Source organism: Phalacrocorax carbo, chromosome 7, assembly GCF_963921805.1.
Source record: "Phalacrocorax carbo chromosome 7, bPhaCar2.1, whole genome shotgun sequence".
In the NCBI taxonomy this organism is placed as follows: domain Eukaryota; kingdom Metazoa; phylum Chordata; class Aves; order Suliformes; family Phalacrocoracidae; genus Phalacrocorax; species Phalacrocorax carbo.
The window spans coordinates 8,077,936-8,103,812 of NC_087519.1; the positions used below are offsets into that span (position 1 = coordinate 8,077,936).

The 25,877-nt window shown below is 45.2% G+C and overlaps 1 protein-coding gene across 7 annotated transcripts in view; it reads left to right on the forward strand.

The window, feature by feature from the left end:
- Positions 1-25,877, forward strand: part of AKAP13 (A-kinase anchoring protein 13) — a 222,893-nt gene that overhangs the window by 98,908 nt on the left and 98,108 nt on the right. For all 7 annotated transcript variants that reach the window (XM_064456196.1, XM_064456197.1, XM_064456194.1 and 4 more), the window contains 3 exons: positions 3,858-4,041; positions 15,645-15,834; positions 19,199-22,106. In XM_064456196.1, the coding sequence (XP_064312266.1) occupies positions 3,858-4,041; positions 15,645-15,834; positions 19,199-22,106 (3,282 nt within the window). The remainder of the gene's footprint in view (positions 1-3,857; positions 4,042-15,644; positions 15,835-19,198; positions 22,107-25,877) is intronic.

The window sequence follows — 25,877 nt, forward strand, 5'->3', positions numbered from 1 at the left end:
TACTGTTGTCTGCCGGAGCCTTCCTCTAGGACCTCAGTGTTAAGTGATAGCTTGTTCCTGGTTTTTGCTCCCTGTGTTTCTCAAGGATTGATCTGAGCAATGAGAACATTTTCAGCAGAAAACAAGATTTTGAGGCCAGATTTGAGAGTAGTTTTCAAAATTGCCAAGTATATGTGATTTTGGGTGAGAACCAAATGAAGGTCAACATTACGGGAAGACTAGCCAGTCCATGGCTGTCTGTTCCTTGGGGAGATGTCTAAGGGCATGGAGGATAAACTGAGCAGTTAGGTGTGGGTTACTCTTACACCGAATGATTTTTAAAAAGGAACGGTATTTTTTTCCTGTTGTTTAATCAGGATTAAAGTGAAAGTTTTTACTTAGGGAACAGTTTGTGTGTTCCTGGATGTGTCATACCCAAACTTTTTTTTTCTTCAATGTTTATTTTTTTGTGCTAATAGCACCTTAAAACTTAATCCTTTACCATTAGGAAAGTACATTTGACAGCCTTCTATGGAAATTTTGTCCTTAGTTACCCAGATAAACTGTTCGTGTGTCACAGCTGCAAAAAAAAACCCCATAAAAATAATATAACTAAAATCTTATGTTTTGCCAGCTGGATTAGAGTGCCCTGCCATTATGGGACAATAATCATATGTTTCAGTTCTTGCCTATTACTAGGAAACGAGAAAGGAACAAAACAACCTTGGCCTTCCCAGTATCGTGTGTCTTGTATTTCCACAATTTCCTAATTACAAGAAGATTTTTGTTGACATTCAGAGGACAGCCATTTTAAGATGAGGAGCTCATGCTCGGTATGTGGGAGGAGGAGGAGTGCTGGCTATTGCATGTTCAAACTTCTGTTATTCTTCCGTGCATGGATTGGGCATTTTGCACCATGACAGGACTTAGAAATCATTGACTGAATTGCCAACATTTTGTGCTACAAGCTTCTTCCCTCCAAAGGCAGGAAGGCTGGAGGGATCTGTCCATCGTCCTCCCCTCTCCATCCAGCAGTGCTCCTGAACTTGATGCAGACCAGCTCTCCTCTTGTTCTGAGCAACACCATCCACCAACAGATGTATATTTCATTATATATTAGTAGTTAATCCAGTCCACAGATGGCACACGCCTTTTAACTGTAGCCGTGCAAGTTTTGCACACTCCAAAACCTTCTAAAGCCATTGCCTGGGGCCCCTGGAGTTGTTGGATGTACGGTACTTTGTCTCTTTGCTGCCATCATCTGTGCCCATCTGTTAGTATGGCCTCATGCCAGTTTATATTTTAGGCAGATCTTTCCTAATAGGCCTGAATAGTCAGTTTGTATGTTTAATATGCTCTGGATGGCAACACGCCATGTCGTCTTGTACAGATCTTCTGTGCACGTCGTTGTTGCTCAAAGGCATTGCGGCAGGGCCACATGCAATTCAGTTGCGTTTGTAGACACCTCCATCCAAACCCTGGGACTACGGTGTCCACTAGTTTGATGATTAAGAAGATTGTTTTAAAAGAGTGGGAAGAAGGCGGGATTTTCAGAAGTTGCAGTCATATGAACAGATTACATCAGATGGGCATTTGGGACAACTGGGAGGGGGCATTTAATCTATGGAAATACGAGACACAGAGGAGCACCCGGATGGATCAGGGACAGGATGAGTATTTGCCTGCATCTTGCAAAATTTGCAATTGATATGGTTCACCAATAAACACACATGAGTTGGAGAGCAGAAGATGCTTCTACCTAACTCTAAGGCTCTCAGCTGAAGGAGGAGGAAGCATTTTGGTGCAGGGATCCATGCTTGTGCTTTGTAGGTCTGTGCTGCTCAGTTTTGGTGCAAGGCTGTCTGTTTTAGTTAGGGAGATGATCTTTCCTTTCAACAAAGCAGCTAGAACAGGAGATCCCATGCTAGAACGGATGTGGTCAGACCAGTGCAACACATTCTTTATTCTGATGGCTGTCGTTCACTCTAACAGAAGTGCTTTTGTGCTTCCTACATCTCTGTAAGAGGAGTTGTACTGCTTTAGTTACACTAGCTCACTCTGCCAGCGCGTTAGTACAGGTCACAAGGAGTATTGTGCAACTGCAAGTTCATTGAGTGAAACCGTGGGCATCTGCATTCGCTCCAGTAAGTCCACACGTATCAACACTTTCTCCTTTTTGCAACCTTATCAGTAGCCTTTCTTTTACATCTGTATATATGGTGTGTTATTTTTCATTATTCTTTAAGTCCAAGACTGTGACAACCATGGATTAACTACCTTGTTGTGTTGTTTATTCCTAATGCATTACGCTCCGTAGCACTTAATACCAAAATCCTTGTCATTACTCTCCCATGGGCTGAGAATTTGTCTCTGAGTGAGCTCAGCTATTGCCTTTTTCTCTGATCAGCTGGAACCTCCGTTCAGACGTGCTCATCTATTCAGGACAGCATGGTTTTTGCTTTATGGTGATCAAGAGGAGGTTGGGGGCAAGGATTGGTTTGAGCTCAGAGAACTAATTTGGAGTCATTCGGAAGAGAGATGGTGCCAGAAAGCTTTTGGTTCTTGAATATAGATTAGTTCTTCAGGAATTGATCCAAACAGTTGGGAAAAACTGTGTGTCAGGCAGAGGAGAACTCCCCATTTCTGCTTTGTTTTCACTGAAGGTCTTAATGATGTCCCTTAAGAAAGCAACTAAGCAAGAAAAACAACAGCGCTTTGAAGAAGTGATTTCTCTTGGGGCATACTTCTTGAGGAAAAAACAATTAAATCCTAAAGCCATTATGTACTTGCATTTTTAAACCTGATGTATAGGTTTGGCTGGCAACCAAATTAATAACCCAATAAGTCATTGCTATGATATTAAAGGTATTATACCAAGTGTGCTCATTGGCATGGTTTACTGAGACCCAGTTGGTGCTTTTTTGTTGTTGTTGCTGCCAGTCAATATTGAAATCTTGTGTTAATTAAAAGAACAAGTTTTTATTTCTCGCAGTTTTTTTAACCCAAATGCTTTTGCCCTTCATATGGAAGGCTTTGATCTGTGAATACTGTATTTCAGCAGTGCATCTGGAGCTCATTTCTGGTTGAAGCTTTTCAGAGCATCATTCTAGGGCTGCAGCTTTTAGAGTAGGGGATATTTTTCTGAGATGAAAGCTTAGGCTCAAGAGCGACTTTTACCAAATTAGAAGGTCACGGTTATTAAACATAAAAAGCAGCAGCGGAGATTGCTAGTTTATAAATGCTGCTACTCAGAATGATAGAGCTACTGTATAAAGCTGAGAAAAGCTGGTCTGAGACGTAATCAAACCGGGAAAGCAAAATACTCTTTTTTTTCTGCCTAAACACAAAGGTAAACTGTTCTCTTATATAACAGCTTTAGATTTGTGCTTCAAACATAATTGATTTTTTTTATGCCTCGGGACAAATCAGTGTCCTGTTAAATAACAAAATTTGTCTGTTCCTAAAAAGCTGGTCCTGGGTGTGCAAGGAGAAGGCTTAGACATCTAGAAAAACCCACCTGACCATGCCAGGTTCTGTCTGGAAGCACTGCGGCCTGGTGGTTGCTGTGGCTGTTTACAAAATGGTGCTTTTTTCACGTTGACTTCTCTGGTCAGTCTCACCCTGAGAGGTCATGAGCACTTCCAGTCCCACCATAGTGCGTCCCTTGCTTTTTAAAGTACTGGTCTCTCCTAGATATTGGCAGCCAGTGTGTTTCTCCAGGTGCTACAGGTTCCTTAGCTTTTGGGCGGTCAGCTCCGTGCCAGCCACGGTGCGTGGTGTGGCTGGGACGTGGGGGGTATGGCATTCACCTCACCCGCAGCCTACAGATTCCCATTTCCTTATTTTTCTTTTTTTTTTTTTTCCTTCTTTCTTCCCAGAGAACATCCCTCGGGAAACACTGATGCATTTTGCGGTGAGGCTGGGTCTGCTGCGTCTGACATGGTTTCTGCTCCAGCAGCCGGGTGGAAGAGGAGCTCTCAGCATCCACAACAACGAAGGGGCAACGCCTGTGAGCTTGGCCTTGGAGAGGGGCTACCAGAAGCTGCACCAGCTTTTGACCGAGTAAGGATGATTTGATGGTTCCTCCACTAGTTTTCCATTCTGGTATCATGCTGCCTTTGCTGGACATTATCACTGGATAGTGTCTAAGAGCCATACTTTACCCTTAAAGGTAATTCTTGTATAATTCTGCTTTTACCTTTCTTGCTAGCAGCAATGGGGGCAGGTCCTTAGGGTTTAGGCGAAATGCAATAATATGTTCTCCTTTTCTGTTGCACAGTGTTCTGCTTCCAGCTGTCTCTGAAAGTCCTAAATGAGTCACTGTAATATCAACTAATTAAGAAAAACCTTATGCAAACACAAGTGAAAAAGCTTTTCTTCGAACAAGCACCACAGCACAGCTGTGGTGCTGGTGGTGGACTCTTGTGTTCTTACTTTGTGGATCTGGAGTTTTGTGGTTAAACAAAATAATGATAATTGTATTGAAATAAGGCAGCATCTTGTAGAGCATAGGTATCTTACCGGTATAGGTAAAAAATTTAGGTAAGAATTAATGCAAGTATTTAACAGCAGAAAACTGCTCTCTTTTGAGTGGCTGTCAGAAGCAGGCAGATCGTACTCGCTCCTAGCCAGTATCTAGTCGCATGAGCATTTACTGCAGCGTTGTACAAGGAATCCTTCAGAAGAGAAGTTGTTTTTGAATAGCAAATGTTTGGAGATCTAGCTTGAAAAGCTGAGGCTAATAAAGACAAAGAGCTTAAATAAGTCCCAAGGGCGTTATTTGTAAAGGAGAAAAGGTTTGGTCTGCGTGTGTGTTATCCTGATGCCTGGTTCTCTTAAGCTTTCTTATTAACTTCGTTTTTCTGAATTGAATTTTCAGATACTTGGGGTTTTTATTGAGTAACCCTGTGCCATGTTTAGCAGTCTTCTGTGTCATCCACATTATCACATTTCTCTGTTACAAATTGTAAATAATTCTGCTTTCTGTAGTTGCTGAGCAGGGTGTTAGAGGGCAAGAAGTATGATCTGTGTTGCTGGAGTGATTTCATTTAAGTTTCATCTTTAACAATTCAGCGAACCACATGCAAAGCAGGGTGAAGGAGAGGGTGCGGGGTGGGCAGAAGCTATAGTCTAACCTTTTCTTATGCCACCCTTGGCTGGGATTAGTACAGAGATGATGACAGTGATACTTTTTCCTCCATTGAGTTCAACGGTCATACTGTGAAAACATATAACTCTCTTGCAGACTATCTTGTAAAACTGGAATGTGCAAATTCATCCCATAATGGGAGCAAAGTTCTCTGAGGTGAGACTAACCATGTTAACAGACTTTACATATTGTCAAGAAGCTTAAGTAGGCCAAAACATTAATACAGAGCTCACAGCAAATACTGCAATCTGGATTTGAGTAGAGCTGGTAATTTAAAAAGAAGTGGGAAGTAAACAAAACTATTACAACAGCTATTGATGTATTTGGTGGAGTATTTCACAACCGATTCCAATACTGGAATGGCAGTTCTTGCTCAGTGGAAAAAAAAAGTACTTGGATTACACGGCATTGCCCTGTGCCGTTCCCTTTAATGGATGCTGCTGGTATAATTCAAGGGATTTCTCTGATGACCTTTACAATTCATCTTTGAAAATCAGACACTAGCAACTTCAGTAATGTTACCGTCATGATCCTCAATCCTGTTTTTAGTATATTCTTAAACCGTTCGTTGTGGTTAGTTTCCCTCTTGAACTGCTGGGTGGAAATATAACATATAAACATCTGACAGCTGTGCCATATATCCCGTGACTCTGAAAACCCTGCTACCTCCACGAAGCCCTGCAAACAGAAATCTGTGGATGCTGGAAGCCATGGACCCCCTTTCAGTGGGTAGGACGGTGGTGAGGCACCGTGCTACTAGCTCGGGGCTGGCCAGAGTGGTGGGAGGCCTGTGTGACATGGGGACTGCTATAGCCCTTCCCCTTGGCAGGGTGGCGGCTGCACAACGGACACATCCTGATTTCCCAGCAGAAATTTTTGTTTTGCTTAGCACCTTCTGCAATGACACGGGATTGAGGCTTGAAAATCCCTACTGAGAGGAGAAATAATGAGCTTCAAAATACAGAAAAGCAGCCAAATTTCATGAAGAAAGTATATATCATTTACGTGCTGTCAAAACACAATGGATACTGTACAACCTCTTTTCTTCACTCTGCTTATGCGCACGCTGTATAATCCATGCACGCAAATTTGGCACGCAACTTGTACCACTCAGCAAATACAGAGCAGCAACGCATGTTAGCGAGAGCCCGTACAAAGGAGTCATTATTTTTACAAGTAATTAAACTGCACTTCGCCAAATAAATGAATGCAGTGTATTTTGTAATGCATTATCCTTGGGGGGATTTTATTGTTCACTTGCTTGCTAATTTGCAGGACCCTGCATTTTACAATGATTCTCCCAGCCAGCATTGGGAAGGGGTGAAATTTTGCTGTAATTAGGATACAGTCATTAAAAAGCAGACACAAAACCCTCTCCGTTGTTGCAGTTTTGCCGGTGTTCGGCTGCAAAGCAGCTTGATTCAGCTGCAGCATAAATATTTTTCTCAAAAACTAAAAATCTAATTACACTGGTGACATTTTGAATTTCTGTTTATCAAATGAGCTTTTCCTTTTCAGCTGTTGCAGTTCTTAATGTAAAAAAAAAAAAGACGCTTCTAATTTAAACTTTGCAACCCTTGAATTATTCCCTTCCGTAGTCTCGAGCTTCGCACTGGCTCTTGCATCCTCTGGCAGGAAAGGTGCAGGCGCTGCTTCTTTCGAGACTCTTGGAGCTGCGGTAGAGCACACGCAGGTCGCCAGAGATGGAGAGCAGGAGGCCGATAGCAGTGTTTATTCATCGGTTGTGTATCATTCCTGAGGGCGCTTGTTTTATCTTTGAGATTAAAACTGCGCAGTAAGCATTGTCCTGCAGTGTAAATGGAATAGGACAGTGCATGAGGGCAGGAGTGTTTTAGGGGAAAAAAAGAAATAAGGATTTGCTCTAGGAACGTTCTTATTTGCATGCTACCAGCTTGGTTAATAGAGGTTTGGTTTTTCTAATACAAATTTAAATACAAATTTTAAATACCATTTAAATAAGTGACCTTTACTTGCATGAAAAAGTTTTGGAAACTAGGTGGGTTGCTTAGTCCTCTCTGAGTTTCAACAATTGCCGAGTGTGGCAGAAGCAAGTTCCGAAGCGAAGGGTCCTTCCTTGCAGCCTGCTGCTTCCCTGTGTTTGAGCTGGGCAGTGCTGGCTGCAGGGTGCTGGCAGAGCTCGGCCGCGCCGCTCACAGCGACGGGCTGGCTCTGAAGAGGCAGCGCAGTTTATTAAACAGGGGGGTAGGACGCGCCGCTCCGTGTGAGTAACTTGGCCTCTGCCGTAGGACAGCTGCAGTTTGCAGTAGTTGATGTTTTCAAATGCAGTTTTGGTGTAGTAATATAATCTGCCTGCCAGCTCCATGTTCTTCAGAGCTCTGAAAGTCAGGCAAGGAAAATGGCTCCAAGAAATAGCGAGTGTGCAGAATTTCAGAGAAGTCGGAAGTGCCGTTTTGTAAAACATACAAACACTGATTTTATTTCTGATTTCATTCTGCGGAACAGAGCTCTGTCTAGTAACCCAAAAGTATTGAGTTTTTTCCATAAAGCCAAATGCTTGTAGTTCCTCCGCAGCTGAGAGCGATTTATGCCCCCTGAAAAGGGGGAGTAAGAGAAAAATAAAGCCCATAAAAACACTTCTGTGTGTTTCTAATCGCTGCAAAGGAGAACTTTAAGAGGTGTGACGGTCTCTTGAGTTTTTTTTACTCTAATATTAGTTTTGCTTTTGCTTGTTTCTCTGCTTGCTTATTGCTATAAAGCACTTCTGCACAGCTCTGGGATTGCTGTTCCTCAAAATCTCCGGGTGGCAGCCAGGTGGCTCAGTGTGTGAAACTGTAAGTCAGGACAAGTCTGTATTTCCAAAATTAAACTGATTTAATTAACACACATAAGGAATAACTCACTGGTAGCGGGAGGGTTTTATGTATGTTTTGTAATCCATGATTATCACTTGCTGTTGTTCTGATTTTTATGTAATTGGTGAAGTCTGTGCTCTAATATCCATGGTGCCTCTCAAATGAGGAAGCTTTTCAGTCACTTTACCTTTATATTTGAATACACTTTTCTGAGCCAGAGCTGCAAGAAGATTTGCCTGGTACATCATTTCTTTGTAGCCCATTTTAGCAAGTCCTTTAAGCATGTGTTGAATTTCAGAAATGTCCAGTTCATGTTCAGCAGAGTGTTTAAGCGTGGTCTTAAAATTAAGCATTTCTTACGGTGCCCTGCCAAATTGATAATTAAGGATGAACATTTTTCATTGAATTTTGGTGTTGGGTTGTTCCATTAAATTCAGTCTTAGTCTTTGTCTGGGTGAAGAGCCATCTGTGGTGCAGATGCTTTCCAAAATCACTAGTTTCCTGGGACTGGAAACATTGCTGACCACTACAACTTCAGTGCCAGATCATGGCAAACGTATGTAAACAGGATGGTTATACCTCTGAGAATGTATAGGCTGACCCCCGCTTTCCTGTGTGCACCCTTGCCTTTATTACAAGCTGGGAGCTAAGTGTGCCAGGCTCCGAGTCTCCCCTTGGTTACAGCGATTCTCCTAGTATTTGTTGTACGGGGAGCATGAGCAGGACACAGCTGGGGACATGCCGGTGGCCAGAAGGTTGCTACTACACTGGGCAGGGGATGCTACACATTTTTAATTTTATTTCTGGCTAAACAGAATTAATGGCTGAAGAGTTTATTGAAGTAATGCTGATGTTTTCCTCTCTGTTCTTCTACCCCAAAACAAGCTACAAATCCTTTCAATTGCTATTCAGACTGCCAGGAGGTAGGTTAGGTTTAGGCTAGGGCTGGGAGAGGAGAACAGTTGGCTTTGTCTCTATAAGCACTGGCACAAGATTAACATTTAAAGAGGGATTCAAAGGCATTAGAAGGGCAATGAGAGAGGACCCGATGAGAGATGCATGAGCTAAGAGGATGCTGTTTAGCTACAAAAGCGTGGGAGGAACAGCGATCCAGCAGGCTCTGGATTTGTGGCTGTGTATTGCTGAACTTTAAGATTGTTTGAAACACCATTGTTTAATTGATTCATCGTCAACTAATTAGATTGATTAGAAGGATGCTGAGGTGCTGTGGGTTTCTTGTGGCTACAGCAGAGGAGCAGGCTGGGAGCGGGGGGGACAGGGCAACCAGGTGTGAACGTGGTGGAGCAGGAAGAGTTTGTGCTTCTCTCTTTCCACCTACTCACCACTGTGTGCTCCAGCTTTTATTGGTTTCCTAGTGTTTTCCCACATCCCTGTGAAGACTTGTAGTTTCATTTGTTGGCTTCCTCCTCTGCTTTGTTTTGTATGTATCCACCTCTGACTACAGGAGAGAGAGAAGTGGCTTTGTCCGCATGGTAGAAATAGCTTTTTACTGTTTCTGATATCCCACTTTGGAGGTCCTAGGAGATGTTGTTCATGTAAACAGGCCTGTGAGGAGGAGAAAGAAGATATTTGAGAAGATTTGGTAAGGTACAAGAAGAAAATTATTCCCCCTGCCCAGCAATCCTGATCTGGAGGTGATTCCAAAAATCACAGGGGCCATAAGCCCTGAACAGCGTTGTGTGGCTGGTAAGTGGTTGTCATGGACTAGCCCTATTTCAGGATAAATTTAGAAAATGTGGATAAGTAATTTCCCAGACGGGTTAGCTGGGTGCTCAGTTAGGATGCTTGTATACTGCTCTGGAGCAGGCCTGCTAGAAGTAGTGGTGTTCATGGGTGGGGATTGAAGTTTGTACAGATTATTGTAGAAGACTTTGAACTGCTGTGTCAGAGGCAGCTGAAGCAGTGGCTTCATTTTGGGGTTGTGTTACAGAGTCTGTGGTTGTGCTTGCTTGCAGCATGCAAAGATGTTCTGCAGAGACAAGTCTTCCTTCCATATCACTTGTCCTGATCTGAGATGCTGTTTTTAGCTGTAAAGAAAACATTGCTTGATGAAGTGGTCTCCATGACTGTGCTTTTGTATTTAAAACGAAACAGATGGTATCTGTTTTCTCTCTTGAGTGCATTTCATAGATTCACCTTAAATTTCTTTTGTTTACTGATGAGACTCCAAGTTGATGTTGAGTTCTGTGGACCTACAGCTCCACATCCCAAGCAGGACATCTTTGTTTTTAGATAAGACTATGAAAATAAAACAAATGGAAAAGTGCATTTAATAACAGACAGTTATTCTTATGAAATGCACATTGTACTATTTGGCAAATATATTTTTCCACAGTTTGTAGCCCTATTTTTTTTCAAAATGTGTAATTAACTTTGGGGCCTGAGAAACGCTGGGGTTTAGGAGAGCAGATCCTTTGTGGTAGGAAATACTAGATGTGCTCTCTCATGTGTGTCTGCAAACCGCTGTTGAAGGACCAAGCCACCTTTTCTCTTTTGTATGATGTCCTACTGTATAATGTGTTGATCAATGGACTGAAAAGTTAGCATTAAATACTTTGAATCCAGTTGTTAAATATTTATCTTACATTGGAGGGTAGGTTTGAAATCCTCAATTCAGTTCAGTGTCCGAACCCACGGCAGTTCATGTTTGTGCGAAGCACTGTAAGGGTTTAGTCGTCACTTCTACATCAGGTGAACTTTAACTCTTTCCTTCAATATCAAAATTATTCAAATTAGCGAGTGATCTGTAAGATTTTCTTATATAAGAAACATTTTTTTTTCTTTCTCCTTTCCTGGGGTTTTGGAACACTTGGAAATACCTGATGTATGCATGCTGTGCTTGTTAAATATCTTCCAAATTTACGAATGGTTGACTTGTTTTAACCCATTCTAGCACATACTACTTGCACGTGTTTTCTGAGTCTCATATACAACGCATAGTAACGGTTACAAAAACGTGGAGGAGCAAGAAAGTGTGTGTGTGCACTAGCATTTTGTGTGTCACTAAAGATTGTGGGTGCAAAGTCGATCATACGTATACAAAGCCTCTGTTACCCCAACACTTCTGCAGATAGCATTAAAGTTCTGTTTCCTCAGATTTCTGAGATATCTTGGTTTTAGACGCTAGTGACTGCGTTAAGATTCGGTGCTGGGTTTTCACAGGAGAGACTGTTGGCTTGATTTAAGTTGCCTGTGCTATGGGCACGTTGTGCAATTGCCACCAAGCCCAGCATCCTGTCCCAGTAGGCACTGTTCCTTCTTTATCCCAGATCAGTCTGTCTGATCTAGTATTTTCAGTTTAATATTAAAACAGTAATAATTCAGAATTTGAATAAGGATGCAAGATTAAAATTCAGTTTAGTTTTTATTTGCCTTACAGATAAAAGCATCTACATTCTAACATTTCCTAGCTTTTCCTGCAACCATAATACTAGGGGCTTTGTTTAAGAAGAAAAAAATAAAGTGGGTTTTTTGTTATTTTGGGTTTCATGGGGTTTTTTGGTGGTTTGTTTTTTTTTTTTTATCACATGAATCCTAGGGGTTGATGCTTTCAGAATAAACGCACAGCTGTTGTCAGGCTTGCAGTAAGATCATAAGAGCTGGCAATGCTACTGAGTTTGTTTTGTTTCAGCCAAAGTCCAGCTCAGAAATCTGGAGGGGATATCCCCAGGAAATAACACCTTGAGTTCCCACAACTGCCTTCCTTGCCCATTTGCAAAGCTGTGGGATAAATATTCCTAACGCGACGTTCTGCTTAGCCCACTGAGGCTTTTTTTGTTTGTCTTCTGATCTCTTCCCCTCCTCTTCCTCTTCCCTCCCTTTAAAACCTGTTATCTCTGTACCAGAAAACACGCCTGCCAGGAGCGTCAGCACTGCCACATTTCGAACCCTGGCCACCAAGCACACCTTCTGCAGCTTTTGAAGGCAGGCAGAGCTTTTACTCGGGTTTTTTGTTCTCCCTTTCTCACTTATCTTCCTTCTTAAAAATATCTCGCCCATATCTGCAGGAAGCCGGGAGCCGTGCTGTGTCGGTGCTCACTTTCCTCTCCTTCTTTCCGCCTCTTGCTGGCTCGGGGCCATCCTATCTGCTCCCCTGCGAGCCAAAGAGAGATTCAGCACACCAGTACGGTACGGCTCCTCCTTTGCCAGTGATGAGTCTACTTGGGCGATGCTGGGAGGTTTAAAAAACACTACCTGTCGTCTTGTTTTGTGTGCCAGCTGGGCAGGAGGTTGCTGCGGTTTGAGCAATCTCACCAGCTCCCAGACTGAGCAGGGCATGGCCTGACAGTATTTTGGAGGCTTGTTTGCTGCTCCTCTCTCCCTGTCTGGGGTTGTCATCCTTTGAGCCACCTTTCCGTGGACGAAGGGCAGGCTGGTAAGTCTGCCCTTTCTTGAAGCCAGCGATTTCCCTTCTGGGTTTACCTCCATGGAACAGAAGACTGCAGCAGAAGCAGCAGGGACTGGAGCTGGAGGACTTCAAGGCTTTTTCAGTGGGACACGGTGTGATTGTGCTGAGGGTGGAGCTGGTGAACTCTGTCAACCTTATCCGTCAGTCCTTGCTTTTTTAACCAGGCAAGATACTTTCTTCTGCAAAAGTTGGGCTTGGAGATTTTGCCAATGATATTTTCAGTTCACTGGTATCTTTTACATGTTTTGATGGGAAGCTGTTGTAACGGGGGGATGAGAAAAAATTAACCCAGGGTGGTTAAACCTCATAAAAAGACAGATTTTGCTTGTTGCTGGAATTTTTGTGCTGGACAGAAGGTGGTTTTCAGACTTGAATGCTGGAGTTTCTATGTCTATTTTGGTTAATAAATCATCAGTAAATATTTGCATATCTATTTTTCTCTACTAGTATAGGAGCTTGGGCATGCACCTGTATACAATTACTGCAGAGATTCCTAATCTGAACAAAATAAGCACCTTTCACAACAAGGGAGTACCAAATACATAACTGCAAAGCTTTTTTTTTTTCCCCCCGGAAGAAAGTGTGTTTTTATCATCTCTCAATAAAACCCAGGGATTGCAGTGAGACATGCAGGAAAGACACAAACAGTTAAGCTCAATGTATGAAGGCAAACGAGCAGGAGAGTCTTCTCATGTGATCAGCGTGCCTTTAGAAGTGATTGCCTGAACAACAGAAATAGTGGTGTGCAAACAAGTTAACGCTTGTGCATGCCCCTTTGTCCTCTCTGCTGCGGTCCATCAGTGCTGGGATGCAGCAGGTGCGAAAGGGATGATTTGAAGGAGTCAGTAGATTGAGACATCCGCTACCTCTCTGCTTAATTTTGTGTGATGTAGGTAACTGCTACTAAAAATGAGAGCTTGGAGTTGTTTGTAGTTGGGTGGATGTGAGAAAGACCTTGGTTTTTCAAAAGGCTTAAAGCCCTTTAGAGAGTGTAACAGATCAGATCGGCAGCTTGAATATGCAAAGGAATTGCTGTCTTTGTAAGCAGAAGTGATGATTTGATCTGCCTGGGCCCTGTGAAGGTGAAAGTGGCAGATTGCAGGAGGGGTGGTTGCGCTCCTGGTGTTGCAGGGGACTGTGCTTGCCTGTCATCTCACTCCAGGTTTTAAGGCTTTTGAAGTCACCAAGGGTCCTTTAAGGCTCGAGCCGTGCAGGCTGCTTTGTGGGTGCTGATTTGAAGATGCTCATAAGTGTATTTGAAGCTGATGAGAAAGTGGAGCGGACTCATCATGCTTGGTTCTTTAAGCCGCCTGATGTTGTTGTCCCTGTGAGTGGGTGAATATGGTTTTGTGCTGACTGCCTCCTTGTACTCTGAGAGTGGCCCTGAGTACAGTAGTTTCTCCTATATGACAGCTGAAAAGACACATACTCCAGACAGAAATGTCTGTGTTTCCCTGATAAAGGAAGGTCATTTCTTTACTCACTTGTAATGGCTCAGTTGAGTTCAGTGCCTCCATAGATTTATACTAATCACCACCAAAAACTGAATGCCTCCTTCTGTTTCTCTATGGAAATATTGATTCTGTTTAAATCCAGAGTAATTCTGCTGAAGTCAGTTGAGTTACATGGTGGTGATTGGTGGAAAGCGTAGGTTCACTTTGTCTGAATTGCCTTGCAGATTTAGCCCAAAATGAGTCATTGGAGGGGGCGGGTGGTTGTGCCAGGGCAGAGCAGGGGCAGCTGCTGCCACCGCTGTCTTCTGCACAGGTTTCTCTGCCGTATGATGAACCGTTCAACCGTTTCCCCACCCTGCTCTGCCCACTGCTGTCGCCAATCACTGTATCGTTTGCTTTTTGCAACTTTGCTTTCTAAATTGTGTGGCTTCCCCGGAGGGCTAGCCCTGTGGTTTGCTAGGTGGGCACTTGCCTAGTTAGAAAGGTTTGCTACTTCTAAAGTAAGAAACCAGTCGTCAAAGATGCTGAATCTACGTGTAACTTTGCCTGGTTAGCAGTATGCGTTTGCTGTATATGTACCTTCTTGAATTCCTATTTATTTGCATACAGTCACAGCTCTGTCCCTCTGGGGAAGTCTGTGCTGCAGAGGGACATCTGGGAATGCCTGTTGTGACAAGGGCTGGTCTCCACGGCAGGGAGAGGACACGCTCTCAGCTGGGGCTGGCTCTCGGTAGATGCATCCCTAGTGAAAGGAAAACAGAAATTTCCATTTCTCTGGAATGGAAATCCCTGAGCAGGTCGGCATAAGCCCTCAGTCCTGTAACGTTCCTGCTCGGCTCCACATCTCTCCCGGGGAATGCGGCGCTTGGGAGGGTGCTGTGTCAGCTCTGACCTGGGACAATTAGAACAGATTTTGGGTTTCCTGAATCCTGAACCCATTGATTTCAAAAGGAAATCTGTAAACCTGAAGCTTTAGATGAACACCTCAATAAGATAAATGTTTCCTCACCCCCTTAAAGAAGCAACAACGCAGCCTCTGTCTTCAGGTCTCACTGAGCCGCAGTTACTGCTTTGAGTTGCAAGCCTGTGCAAAATCAGGGTTTGACATTCAAAAGTAGATGACTGTGTAGAAATTTCTACTGAATACATGTAACTGTTGAGTTATTTTTTCATTCTCACCTACAACAGCATCTTTTTTTTCCTTTCTTTCCTTTTGGTTGGTAAAAAAATCTGTGATACTGCTGCAGAAGGACAGTAGTCTCACAGTATTGAGAACAACTTGCACAGAATCGGTTTCACAGAGCAAACTAAACTCATTTCAGGAGTGAAAAAATTGCTACGATTTGATGGCTGTTGGGTAAACGTTTGAAGTGGCATGCTGGTTTCAGTGTAGAAGTTGTAGCATCTGTATCATGATAATCCGTATTCCTTCTAACTTGTCCCTGAACCAGTTCTGTCTTCTAGGTGCCTGTTTTTCTGCACCAGCTGCTTTGGTGATCTACACCTGCATCAAATTCCATTTGCTCCTAGTCTGTCATAGTCTGGGGAAAAAAAGCAGGTCTCTCTAGCTGAGAAGGACCTTGTGAAATAAAGCTTGTGGCTGGCATTAACTCTAAATCACATTAATTTTCAAGACCAAGAAGTATGCGGGTGTATTTGTCTGGCTGGCCCTGGAGCCGGTGCTCTGTTTTCCTTGGGCCATTGATTAGATGACTGTCCAGAGTGAAGAACAGTGTGTGTGTCCTGCAATGCAGCATCCCTCCTTGCCTGCAGATTAACCTGTGCTTGTTTTATTGCAGAGAGGAAGCCAGGGAACCGGACTCCTGGAGCACCTTGTCTCACACCGTGCACTCGGGGGACTACAGCGTGAAGCACCACCGCGGGCTTGATGTTTACATGCTGACGGCTGAAGCCAAGGAAGGGGTAGCGGCCAGCTTGGAGAGTGACATACGGCAACTTCAGATGCACATGCAGAGCCACCAGCACATGGTAAGGAAAAGGCTGAGATGATGAAAGAAAAGCGGAGATGGCTGGTTGCTGCCTCATAAGCAGCCTGGCACCTGGGGGGGACTCCCCCATGTAGGCACCCTTCGGGGGTGTATTTACCTCAGAGTTTTCTCTGGATGTCATTAGCAAACATCCAGGTGGAGCACAGGGAGGTCTGACAAAGCTGAACCATGCAGCAGATTTTCTTTCTCAGAAGAGAAGCAGGCTTGGGGCTGTGCAACACCGGCTCTGCTCGCCTCGTGGGCTCTCGCTGCTCCCAGCTCCTGCCTTCTCCGTTAGGTTGGGACCCGCTTGGATGGCCAGGGAAACCTCCCTGGAGGTGGACTGTCCCTCCAGGGTGTCTGGCAGCCGTCAGGCAGCATAAGGCAGGCTCTGGAGCAGGGCTGGGTCTGGGGCGGCTGCGCGCAGCGTGTACATCTCTGTTCATACGGAAAGTTCAGGGTCAGAGAGGAGACTGAGGGGAGAGTCTCTGGGGCAGGTGATGGAGAAAACAGCCATTTCCTTAGCACCTCGGCATAGGACTCGGAGGATGAGCCTGCCCTGGCCACACAGGGTGCATGTCCATAGTGGTCCTCTTGCTGCACTCCTCTCAGACCCCACGGCAGCTGGACTGCAGGAGCAGCGGGGCTTTGGAAGGGCTTCCTCTCACGCTTTAAAATAGGTGCCACGGGGACTCAGTTGGGACAGGAAGGTGAAATAGCGGGACACTTCTGCACCGCTTCTCAGAAACACCCGCGCGCCTTGTGCAGCTGGCATCACTTGTGGGTGTTCCTTCGTCAGTTCGCACATCCGCTGTTACAGAGGTGTGGGATCGAAATAACAGGATATTTTTGTTCCTTTAACTAAGGAAGGGGAGAACCGTCTGCAGGCAGCGGGCTGGGGGGACATTCAGAGGTATTGGCCACCCTGAGCTGTTCTCACCCTTCCCTGGGTGCCTGAGATGTTCATTACTCCCAATCCCAACAGGAACTGGTGGCACGAGTGGCAAGCCCAGGCTAACTGTGAAATCACTTCTCCTTTCCATCAAAAGACTAAACCACGGCCGGCATATCCAGCTCGCTTCTTGTTTGCTTGTGCGAATGCCAGATGGGTACATTTTGCCTGACAATGAAATCAGAAAAGGCTATGTTTAGACTTTTTCTTTCCAGCACTGTTTCACTTCACATCTAATCTGATTTGAATTTGGAAAGCGGCCCTGTAATTATTTCATTTAGGTTCATTTCGGGTCAGTTAAAAGCCAGTTGGCTTCCTTTGGAGACGGCTCTATTTTTCAGGCTATCAGCAGAGTGAGTTCACCATGAGGATGCTGGGGCTGCTGTGGCCCCTCCTTTTGAAAAACTCGCTTGTTCCCAAGCAAGCGTCATTGTCATCTGTGTCTGTCTGTCCTGGTTTTGGTGTTCTGTGTCTGTCGGTCCTGGCTGGGAACCAGCAGCACAGTCTTTGTGCTCTGCTGTGGAGTTACAGCCACCAGACGGCCGGCACCCCGTTTGATCCTGTTTGTTTGCCCTTGCAAAAAATAGCTGCAGCCTGTGGGTACTGCTGGGCGCAGAGCCCTGCGTCCCCTCCCTGGTGCTACGCAATGGATGGAGGTGCCATGCTGCCTGCCTCCGATGCGAACCTGTTTTGGGATGCGTCAAAAACAGGGAGCTCTGGCATAGGTGACAGCATATATGAGAGCTGGGTAGCGGGATTCTTTTAAATAGCAGATTTGTGGCAAACACCAGAAGTACATTTAGTGGTCTGTGATTCAGTGGCGGTGCTCATCATTTGCAAACCTCAGAGTGTGGAAAGACAAGTAAATGCAATATCCTCAAAGTGATGATTTTAGCCACTGTTTGTATATGCAATACCCCAAAGTTCCCTCTGATGCAGCAATTAACATATTGGCCGTTTTAATATTCAGGGAGAAAAGGGGTGTTTAAGATGACATTTTTCTATGAAATTCTGTTTCTCTGAGAGCTAGAGTCTTAAACAAAATTTGCAGGGACCTGTTTAAGTTAGGCTTCTAGGTTGCGTTTATTTTTTGGAGTATTTTTACAAATAAATGCAAAAAATAACAGGTTTGAAATAGTTCATTACAGTTTTGTATTTGTGGAGAGTCACAGGCACTTACTGAGAAATTAGTGTGACCTCTGAAAGCTTATGGTGCAAAACCCCGAGCCTGCCACAGAAAATCAAGGGAGTTTTGTGGGGTGTACATTGAAGGATTGAGGTTGCTCGTTAATTTAACAAGTCACTTTTTCTAAGATGTGAACATTGATATGCAGCAGAGATTAAAAAATAAGGCGGTTCTTTTTGAGTAAAGGTTTGATTGTATCAAACTATAAAAGCTTAGGGGATCCTTGACAAAGCAGGTGCTCGGGAAGGAAAATGCAGATTAGAGAGGAACTGAGTGTGTTGCTACTGTTCCATGGTAATGCACATAAAAATTTGAAAATTATGACATACTATTAAAATTAATATTTCCATTTAGGAAGTAAATTTCAGATGTTTAATTATGCATGCAATTCTGCAATTCTCAGGAATAGATTAGATGATTAGTTCGGCCCTGGGAGTAGGAGGCAAGTGGTGGTGTTTGGACATCATCTGCCAATTCCCACGTCTGAAGTAGCATTTCTATCAATATAGAGAAAATTGAGCAATGCTGATGAGAACTGGGGAGTGCCATCGGGCAGGGATCTGAAGTTGCTCTTAAGCAGCATTTGCTCAAGCCCTTTGGGACTAGACTGCTATATATTTGCATTATTTGGTAGATTGAATTCTGCTGTTTACTGATCTTGAATTTAAGTGTGCTCAAGGGCTATGACTACAGCTGCTTGAAGGACAATTACAGAGATTACAACTCTTCTCAGTGGTGGCAGATGCTGTAACAAGGGGGTTGCGGGGCAAACTGCAGCTTTAGGGGGTTCAGGTTGGCTGTTAGGAAAATCTCCTTCATGGGAGGGGTGGTGTGGCACGGGAGCAGATTGCCCAGAGAGGTGGTGGGTGCCTTGTCATCAGAGGTCATGGGGACTTGGCAGGACAAAGTCATGGCTGACCTGATGCTGTATTGGTCATGGACCAGCTTCAGGCAAGAGGCTGGACTAGATGACCTCCAGATGCTCTTTCCAACCAATGTTTCTGTCATTCTAATAATTTCATTATTACTGTGTGATAAAACCAACATGTAAAATACCCACTTGCATTATGTTTGTAACTGTCCTGAGGGACACCGGGTAGAGGTACAGAGGGAGCAGGAGTCTCATCAAATAGGATTATGTGGATGTAGATCTTGTAGGTGGTGGAGACAGTGTAAATGTGTGACAAAGCAAAATAATATGGCTTTTTTTTTTCCCCCTTATTACAGAGTTTGAGGCAGCAGACAGAGCCTGTACGGGGAGATTCTGGAGACAGCTGTGCTAAAGCAGCAGAGCCAGATGGTCACCTGGCCACTGCCTCTCAGAGCTTAGAAGAAAAGGCGAGCGAAGGAAGGCAGGAAAGTCCATCTGATCTTGTTCACCTGGACATCGGGCAGCTCTCAGACGAAACCGACCAGAAAGAGAAATGCGACAGCAGGAGTTTGGGGGCTTCTAATGATGTGCCAAATGACTTGCTGAGCCTGGGGGATGCAAAGAGCTCAGAGTGCCTCTGTGAAAGTAAAAATACAGTGACGTTGAGTAAAAAGGAAGAGGAGGAGCCAACCTCTGCTGAAGCTTCTGGGACTGTATCAGATGAAAAAGACTGCACAGTGAGCCTGTGTGCAAGTGTAAACGGTGCCGTAAATCTTCCATCCCGTGGAGATACAAATGAGGAAGCTGGAATGACATCTGCTGGAGTTGGTTTGGATCAAGCCGGCTTGTGCAGTAAAGATAGTCCCCATCAGGAAGTGCAAGCTGCCAAGGAGCGTGCAGCTGACAGTACTGTTACTGTGGTGGAAACTGCAGGCAAAGCCCCAGCTTCCTTGGAGGGCGTGGATGTGGCTATGGGCCAAACTGAATGCAGGAACTGTACAGGGGCAGCTGAGAGGGCTGCGGGCCAGCAGCAGGTAGAGGATGGGATGACTGAGGCCGGTGAAAGGAGGACTGCAAACCCAGAAGAGCAATTGTCAGCTAAGGAAGAGTCAGCCAGTGCTGCTCAGCCCTTACTCAGTGGTTTTAATGGCACTGAGCGTGCAGATGGGGAGGATGCAAATGTGGGAGTGGTACCGGCACACGACGGTACGAATGCAGATGGTGGCACTGGTGATGCCTCTGTTGACCTTTGCAAGGCTGGCGATAACAAAGAAACTGGAGTGGACTCCTGCACTGATCAGGTAAACAGTGGCTCCTTGGAAAACCAAGGAGATGCCCATGTCGCAGCGAGGCAGGATGTCACTGCGAGCGCCGGGGCAGTGTTGCCAGCAGTGAATGGGATGAAGGTTCCTGCATGTGCATCAAAGCCTGGTCCTGGTTTAGAAGTCCATGGCAGTGGTGAGAGTGGGGAGCGAGAAGGGCAGTTGGAAGCAGGTTGCACAGATGGGAAATCTAGCTCACCCTCACTGGAAGACAGTGTGGAAACTGATGGCCCTGATGCTAAACCTGAAAACGATGATGTTGGTGGATCTAATCAAACCAGTGCAGAACCAGCGTGTTGCCAGGAGAGCGGTAAGATCACTGAACGTGTAGCTGAAGCAATGGAGGGCAGTGAAACCGGTGAAGAGGAGCCAGTAGGAACTGATACCAGCAGCAGCAGAGATGGAGGAAGCGCAGATTCTGCAGGCGGAGGTCAGGAAGTTGCTAGCTGTCACCCTTCTGCTGATCAAACTGTCGTTAAAGATGAAATGGCCGACAACTTCAAACCGGACGCTGCTCAAGAGAGTAAACACGAGCCTGCATCGCTCCCTCCGGAGGATGCGAGCACATGCCTGGCTGAGAAAGAGCCAGCGCAAACCGAAGCAGAGAGCGCAGAAAGCGCTTTGGAGCAGGAGGGGCTGAGCGGTGAGATGAAATCACCCGCTCCCCTACCCACAGGAGGGGGACCTGCTGTGAGTCAGGAGGGAGATGGTGCAGTGGCACCTTCTGGGCAGGAGGCAGCTCTGCAAGGTAATGACCCTGGATTAGCTTCGTGTGCCAAGGGCCCAGACTGTGCTGAGGGTAATTTAATAGGCACACCCTCTGTAGTTCATAATGAAGAATCTAAACAAAACCAGGAAGCGGTGGCGGTGGCAGGCTCGGCAGAGCTCGCCCAGCAGCGCGGCGGGGAGCATGGCAGGGTAGCTGCCAGAGCTGGCTGGCCTGGGGACCGTGCGGGGGATGAGGGCTCTCCAGAGCAGAGCCTCTTGGAGCAGGCTGAAGAAGGCAAAGCTGAACCTGAGCAGGAGGCTTGCGCAAGTGGCAGGGAGCAGGTTTTGTCAGAGGAACTTCTTGCTGCTGTTGTGAAACCCTCTGACTGCAGTCAGGGGGAGCCTGTGGCAGGCAGCAGCGATGTGGACGCTGGGCTGAAAGGGATAGTCCATGACAAAGTGTGCGAGACGGCGGCAGTGAATGCAGAAGGCACCATGCACGGACCTGCGTCGGCAGGTGAGTCACCGGGTGCGGAGAGCGACTCTTGTCTGGATGCGAGTCTGAACCAAGAACATGATCCCGGTCAAACCCAACAGCAGATCTCCCCGCAGAGCAGCACCCCCGAATTAAAGGATGCTTCAGAAGTGGGAGCCCCAAGTGATGCCTGCGAGGGTAAGGAAGCATTAAGGCCAGTGACAATAACCCCCATTGCAGCGTATCCGGAGGAGCAGGAGGATACGGAAAGCGTGCTTCCCCGGGCAGCACTTCAGCCCATTGCAGAAGAGCCCACGTGCGACAGCGACTCCAGCACCGACACCGTTTGTCTGGCTGGTGAGAGCAATGCTGGTCCTGCTGCTAAAGCAGCTCAGGGGGAGGTTTTGGCTGAGCCCGATGGAAAGCAGAGCCAAGCTGTACCCGAATCGCCCTCCTTGCTGTGTTCGTGCCATTTGCATGCTGTTGAGTCCCTGGAAAATGTGGGAGTGAAGAGTTTGGTTTTGGCAGACGATGGCTCTTCTCTGGATAAAGTTCCTAAAATGGTAAAAAGTTTCGATGCAGTGGTTTTTGCAGCAGAGACACCTTGTTCCCCTGAATTACCTGCCACAGAAAAAGTGGGGCTTGAGCCCCAGGCTGCGGTGGATGTGGGAGCCAGCCTTAATGGAGAAATGGATTTAAGTTCCTCGGCAAAGAAGAGGACTGTCAGCCTGGCAGTGCAACGAGCTGAGTCTCTTACAGGTAGGAAAAATCAGTTGGTTTCCTACTTTTTAGTTTTTCTTAGTAGGTGTGCCTCTGGCATCTCACCAGCAAAGGAACGGAAATAAGAGCAGGAGGCCTGCCTTGGCAAGGAAGTGTAGGTGTTCGGGGGTTTTCTTCTGAGAAAGAAGAAATCTGAAGTTATTTATTAAAACTTTTGGTTCAAATGCATGTTGCTTGGCTGGAGCTAGTGGTAAGGACAGGACATCTCCCGTGAATTTGTGCAGAAGAATTTCTAGCCTGTGAATCCTCCCTGGGGAAGGAATGAATGGGAGGGAGCTATCTGGATTACTGTATCTTCATGTTATATGCTTTCATGTGGGCATGAGGGTTTATTTGCGTAGTGCTATTCCTTTGCTTCTCCCCTTTATTTTTACTAACATGGAGTCAGAGGGTGAAACAGGGCGCTTTTGCATTTTCTTTGCTCGTCTGCTTGGAACAGCTGCCAATGTCCTTCTGAACTGCGCAAAGCCACTTCCTAATTGGTGGTATTAGGTCATTTAAAAAAGCCAGCGAGCCCTACCCCCACCGCCTTTTCCGGGCTGCAAAGCTTTTTTTGTTGGGCAGAGCAGCCGGTGGTGTTTTCCAGTGCATTTAAGCAGTACTGGAACTCAGATGATGAGTTTTGCTTGCTGCCATCGGCTGGGGAGCAGGACTGGCATTCCCCGCGGGTGAGTGGTGATGGGGGAGAGCGGTGGGACTTGGGGGACAGCGTAGACATCTGGTGCCAGTGCGACAGGAGCTAATAGAAAATGTTACCAGGTAACCCCAAAAAGGGAATTAAAGGGATAATTGAATGAAAGAGAAATGGGTTTGTTGTTCCAGCCTGGAATTAAATTGTAGGTGAATTTGCTACTGAAGCATGGAGCTAATCTGATCTTTATATTCCACCTGTTCAGGCAGCTGTTAAATGGAAGCAGCTGAACTTTTTCAGCTGCCTTTTTTTCTTTGCTGTGAGAAAATGATAGTGTGTCTTGCTTTCCCAGCATCCAACAAACAAACAAAACATTTAAATGATTAAAAAAATATCTGCCATGATATAAGTCATAAAGTTGTAAAACTGTTTCAGTGCTTTAATGCTGGGAGCTGTTTCTTCAGTCTAAATGCAGAATGGGGTGATAGCAGAGGATTTATTCTGGTATGTGATAGCAGAGTAACTGGGGGCAGGGGAAGGGATTGATTGGGGCGGGGTGGTGTCAGTGGTGGGTCCAGCCAATCTTTTTTTTCATTGAGTTCAGGATTTTTAGAAAGTTTGTGTTGGGAGATAACCAGTAAACAGGAAATGTTAGTCAGGAGATCATTAGTAAATAAGTAGAAATATTTAAAATGGATTAGAAAGCTGTTTTCAGAAAGAACCTATTTTAGTGGTTAGTGGCGGATTGACAGGTCAAAAGGACGGGAGTGACTGTAAGTCAGTACCTGGCAGGGCTCCCTTCTTCTGGGAGCCTCCCGCTCTGCCGGCTCCGCCCGTACAGTCCAGGTCTTTATGTCTGGTTGGATTCTGGGAGGCATGACGTTGTCTAGGCAAGGTTTTAAAAGGCAAAGGGACTAAACAGTCCAATAAGATAGTGAGTGAATAGGAGAGTAATATTAAGGCATCATTCTTTGTAAGGGCATGGAAAGGGGGGGAAAGGAGGATGTGATCCTGTTACTGATGTAAAATACATAAGGATTGAGGGCTGAAAGGGCTTGGAATACAACAGTCTGTCCTCTCCATAACGAGTAATTGTTTATTTGCAATGGGATGCTGCACAGAGCAAAATTTCAGCTGGAATATCTCTCTCAAAGAACGTTAGGATTGCTCTGAGGCAAAATGTTAGGAAAGCCCAAATAATATATTAGCTTAAAGCAGAGACAAGTGACTACTATGAATCCAAGCTCACTAGCTGAAATATTTCTGAAATTCACCTCCTATAAAGCAGCATCTAGAACCTTGATATGGCAGTAATTCAACACAACAGATTTATCGTTTATTGCTGTGCACATTCTTCATGTCGATGTCTAAGCTTTGGGCAGCACGTTTTGTGGACGAGTTCAGTGGCAGCCTTCAGTTCTTTGTGTCAATTCCTCTTTGCTCCATCAGTTCTGAGGAGTTTTCCCTGCAGCCTGGATTTGTGCAGAGTATTTTGTAGCCATGCAGGAGTCGTCAGCGCTCAGAATGAATCAGATCTTTTTTCATAGACTACAATAAAGCCTTCCCAAAGGAAGTGTAAGTCATGAGGCTGTTTCTCAGAAATGCGTGTGATCAGAGGGTTTTATTGTCATGCTAATTTATCAGAGATGTAACTGGCTGATAATGCTGTTGCTATTACTCAAAATCATTGAGCTCTTCAACTTTTTTTACTTATATTGTGAAATTGCTCCCAAATATGTACCTGTTTATCTCCTTGCTTCCACTTCGTTTCAACATACCCCCAAAACAGAGACTGCAAAGGGCTAATTGCCTTATCCAGACAAGTATCTAGTGACTGATCATGACACTGAAGGAAGGCGATGAAGGTAGAAGATCCTACTTCCACAAGGCAGCTCCTCATGCCGTTAGCTTTAGACTCAGAACTGCGTTGCGGCTGAGAAATGGGTTTTGCAAGCACGTTATTTGCAAGTCGGGCAGATAGATGCTACTCATTTAAAAGAGCAGGCACTTAGGAGATGAAATTATACCACAGTAGCCAGGGTGGGCGAGAAGTGGCATGCGTTTATGCTGACAAAACACCTCCGAGTAGGTAGGGCTACTTGGCAGAAAGCGACCCCGGCAAGGTTAGGTTGTACGGTTGGGATGTGGTATCTTAAAGTAACAAATATTGTAATCACTGCTCCCTAGCTCTTCTGGGACAAATATCCCTAGTGTGTCTCTTGCAGACCTCACTATTTAAAGAAAACGTTCATTGCCAGATAGAAGAATATACTTTTATTTTGAATTTTACCAGTCTTCACCTCATTCTCATAAATGCCATTTTCCCTATGGAAAAGCACATACTACAATTTCCTTCTCCTGTTAGAGCAGCAGGGTGAGCCGATAACAAACGTCACCAATGATACCATGCATGCGATGAGGTGCTCTATGCCCCAGAGACCTCTGCGTTTGCAGTGTAGTGCTTTTTGTTTGAGATGAGTTTCTTAGTAGAAGTTAAGGAAGAAGTGGCAGAGTGAAAAAAATTGTCCCTTTGAATTTCATCCTAAGGGCATGTTTTCGTCCTCTAGTTCTTACCCGGCACAGAGTATCACTACACCACTTTCTTCTCCCATCCTCAGTGCACCAGAGGTTTCTTCTTTGCATGTTCTGTCTTTGGACCGAGATCTCAACCATCATGACATTGCTACAACCCCGAGCAGATCTCATCACGACCATGATCTTCACTTTGCCAACAAATGGGACTTGCAGAAATTCGCAGCATTACCTCTGGTTTCTGAGAGTCTGCCCACAAACTCATCTAATTGAGACAAAGTCATGCCAACTTGACTTAATGATGTTGGATTATCTTATCAGTAGAACACTGCAAAAACAGATAGTCCCAAAACCAAGGGTAGACTTTAATTACAATGGAAAACCATTGGTGACGTTTGTTACATCACTTTCCTCGTGAAGATGGGAGGCTTCTTCTGCTACATCCCTGAACGGGTGAACTCACTGCAAACATACGTCGCCCTTAAGAAGGCATTGTCATCCATCCAGTGTTTGTTTTTACTAGAAATGAGAGAGAGAGTGGGATTAGAGGGAGGTTTAGCCTTAACACAGCCACCATCCATCTGGGT